This window comes from Aphanomyces astaci (genome assembly GCF_000520075.1).
Source record: "Aphanomyces astaci strain APO3 unplaced genomic scaffold supercont1.35, whole genome shotgun sequence".
Classification (NCBI taxonomy): domain Eukaryota; phylum Oomycota; class Saprolegniomycetes; order Saprolegniales; family Verrucalvaceae; genus Aphanomyces; species Aphanomyces astaci.
The window spans coordinates 154,234-157,392 of record NW_009798298.1 but is presented as its reverse complement, the minus strand read 5'-3'; the positions used below and the strand labels follow the sequence as shown (position 1 = coordinate 157,392).

Genomic DNA, 3,159 nt, shown 5'->3' with positions numbered 1-3,159 from the left:
TTGTGGGACAGTGTTGGCAATAAGTAAAATTTGTCGGTTACTTGTACAGTCTGTAGTATTACATTTAGGGCCTGTTCAATGACAGCAAATATGCGCACATTTCGGCCACGTGCAGATATTTTAGTGGATATATCCGGATATTTCGAAGTTCCACTGAACACACCATATTTCAATATCCCAGATATTCCCAAGCCAAATATCCGCCAAAAATATCCATGTCTGGAGCTGGATATTCTTGGCCGATATTTCATGTGGAGGAAAATCATCGTCGTAGGAGGAACCTATTTATACAGTGAATGGTGTCACAAAAAGAATGGACGACGAAGACGGAATCATGTTACAAGCTATGTCAACAGCTATCGCGGCATGCACGATGGAAGTTGACGATACAGAGTTTGCCCAACAGCCGCAACAAAAGTTCATTCGGCCAGTACACGGGTACATGGATTTCCTCGACATTCAAGAAGAGCTCCCGCACGGGGGCGACGTGCTGTACCTCGAGCAGTTCCGGGTGTCAAAAGATGCCGTCGGGTTGATTGTTCAGCTTTCGAAGCCCCACCTGCCGGCGACTTTGGATGCACGGATTGTCCTGCTGGTTACACTACAATGGCTCGCAAGCGGCGTGTCGGTGCGGAGTCAAGAGCAGTTGTTCCAAGACCACAACCACGTTACGCTGGCCTACTATCGACAGCTTGGTGTACGCGCAATCACCAAAGGCTTGGTTGACGGTGGATTCTATGGTTCGGATCCGCATGAACCCGACCGCGTGCGCTCCAGCTGTGAAGCATTTCGTCAAGAGCATCCAACCTTCAACAAGTGTCTTGGTGCTTTGGATGGTACCCACATCCCCATCGTGGTGTCTGCGGAGATGCAAGATCGATTACGAAATCGCAAGGGCCACACATCGACGAACGTATTGGGTGTCGTCGACGAGTTGGGAAGATTTGTGGCTGTCTTTGCGGGTGGTGAAGGCTGCTCATCCGACAGCTTTATATACAGCCAGACGGAGTTTGAAAGAAGCGTCCCAAGCGGTTACTTTTACCTTGGTGATGCTGGCTACCGTTTGTCCAAGGTGCTGCTGACGCCGTACAGAAACCAACGTTATCATCTCCGCGAGTGGGCAGCGAATACGGACGGCCGACCCAAGACTGCCAAGGAATGTTTCAACTACAGGCACTCCAAGGCCCGCATTGTCGTGGAACGTGCGTTTGGCATGCTGAAGATCAAGTGGAAAGTACTCTCAAGCAACTTGCGGTTGCAGCTTGAATACTCGATTGATGTGATTCATGTTTGCGCTGCATTACACAATTTATGTATTGCCTGCAATCCATCGCACATGGATGACATTTCGGACCTTGTGATGCGGTCGAACCAAGATGACGACTTTGATTTGCATCAAGACGCACTCCAAACAATGAACCACCCACAAGAAAGGTGGAGGGAGGCAATTGCGAACACAATGTGGGAAGCTTACGTAGAGTACCTAGATGAGCTAGAATTCTAATAACAATTGTACATGTTTTCATCGATGTACATTTTATACTACACATCTTGAATATATGTAATAAAATGAATTCATATAAACAAATTCAATGTTCTAAAAAAGAGCACTGCCCTTTCGGGCCCCATGCTAATCCTTCACCCCTCACACTGAAAGTGCTACTTGCAACAGTCATCCAGCATTTCACCAGCTTATCCATTGCACCACGATTAAATCGCGGAGGTATCCTCAGACTGAAAGTGTATTGAAAACAAGGGTATCAGTCATTGCAATTGTCCCCGAGTTCGATCCCAGCTAGCGGATATTAGTTTATTAATACCAACTAACGTATTGCCCCAAAGCCAATTAGATTTCTAATTTTTTTTGAAATTTGGACGGAAATTTGACATGGTATTTATCAGTCCACTGCCATTCGCGAAGGTGATGTGTTTTTACCAAGATTAAATGTGATATTTAATGCTGCTTTCCCACACGCCCCCCACGTACCCGTTCGTACCCACACGACCACACTAGGTAATATTTGGATCACAATACAAACAATTCGAAGAATATAATCTATTCATCGTTATCAAGTAAGTGCTGGAGGTTGTTTTTAGCAGCCAAAATCTTTGTCATCATCTGCATCGTGGTGCACATCGATGCCAGCGTGTCACTATTCTTTTGCTTGATCGCCAATGACGCAGCCGACTCTTCATCTCTTTTTATGCGCTTTTGCTTCATGCTGTCATTGATTAGCTTCCTGCGCTTCTGGGCAGCGGACAACGATAACACATCCGGTTCCGACATGTCCAAGACCCCCGAAGCAGCCACCTCAGCTCCAGCCGTGGGCATTCCACGAATGTACTCCCCAGTTGCCATCGCATCACCTACTATCTCTGCGATAGCATCATAGTGGAGAAATGGCCGTTCCCGGAAGCGCGACAACGGCATACTTCTTGGGTGCTTGTCCAGCTCAGCCCACGTATCTTCAGACACGCCAACCAAGCCGTCCCCCGAAAACTTCAGCATGAGCCATTTGTAATCGACGTAATCTTCCTTCAGCCTTTTCCATCTTGACTGCAGTTGGCTCGCGTTTGTGATGTTGCCACGCCCACCAAGGCGCACGAGGATATCGGACCATCCCTTGGATTTGAGCTGCTTTCCACCACTTGCAACGTATTCGCTCTTTGCTGCTGCTTCGGCATACAAGACCACAAACTCAGCGTCGAGTTCATCCGTCCACTTGGCGGACTTGCCTGCCTTCGTTGGTGTTGCCATGAAGTGGAATCGACGCGTGCTTTCTAAGGCCAGTCATGCACTTTCCTTTCATAATGAATATTACAAAAGTCCTTCGTTACATTACTACTTGTTGCGGTATATTCATCCTGAAGGTGTTAACTTTTCTTTTGTTGAATTGTGTTCAATGTCATTATTTTCAAATATCCTTCTTTTGCAAATCAAGATATGTACGAGTTCCAAATATGCGCAAATCTCGCGAAATGCACTGAACATACCCTTAGCACCATAAAAATTCCGACGGCATTCCGACGACCGGTTAGTTATCCGTATTGTCAATATGATTGGTCAATTCAAAATCACTTTTCATTTGGCAATTTGAACCCAGTTGTCCCCATCACTGTGTGCGCTTCTCCCTGCTGCCGCTGTTTCTGCTGTCGCAG

General features: G+C 46.8%; 3 protein-coding genes across 3 annotated transcripts in view; 2 read left to right on the top strand and 1 right to left on the bottom strand.

Moving 5' to 3' along the window:
- The window catches only part of H257_11626 (hypothetical protein), a gene marked incomplete at its 5' end in the record, with an annotated part of 1,385 nt that extends 1,383 nt beyond the window's left edge, over nt 1-2 (top strand). Inside the window, one exon of the mRNA XM_009838627.1 lies at nt 1-2. This exon is cut by the window's left edge and continues 1,383 nt beyond it.
- A 311-nt stretch (nt 3-313) lies between these two features.
- On the top strand, nt 314-1,504 carry H257_11625 (hypothetical protein; the record flags this gene model as incomplete). Its single annotated transcript, XM_009838626.1, has 1 exon — nt 314-1,504. The coding sequence occupies one exon, from the start codon at nt 314-316 to the stop codon at nt 1,502-1,504; it is 1,191 nt and encodes a 396-aa protein (XP_009836928.1).
- Nucleotides 1,505-2,056: 552 nt separating this feature from the next.
- On the bottom strand, nt 2,057-2,758 carry H257_11624 (hypothetical protein; the record flags this gene model as incomplete). The annotated part of the gene is made up of 1 exon (XM_009838625.1): nt 2,057-2,758. One exon carries the CDS (start codon nt 2,756-2,758, stop codon nt 2,057-2,059), a length of 702 nt encoding a protein of 233 aa, XP_009836927.1.
- Between the last annotated feature and the right edge of the window lie 401 nt (nt 2,759-3,159).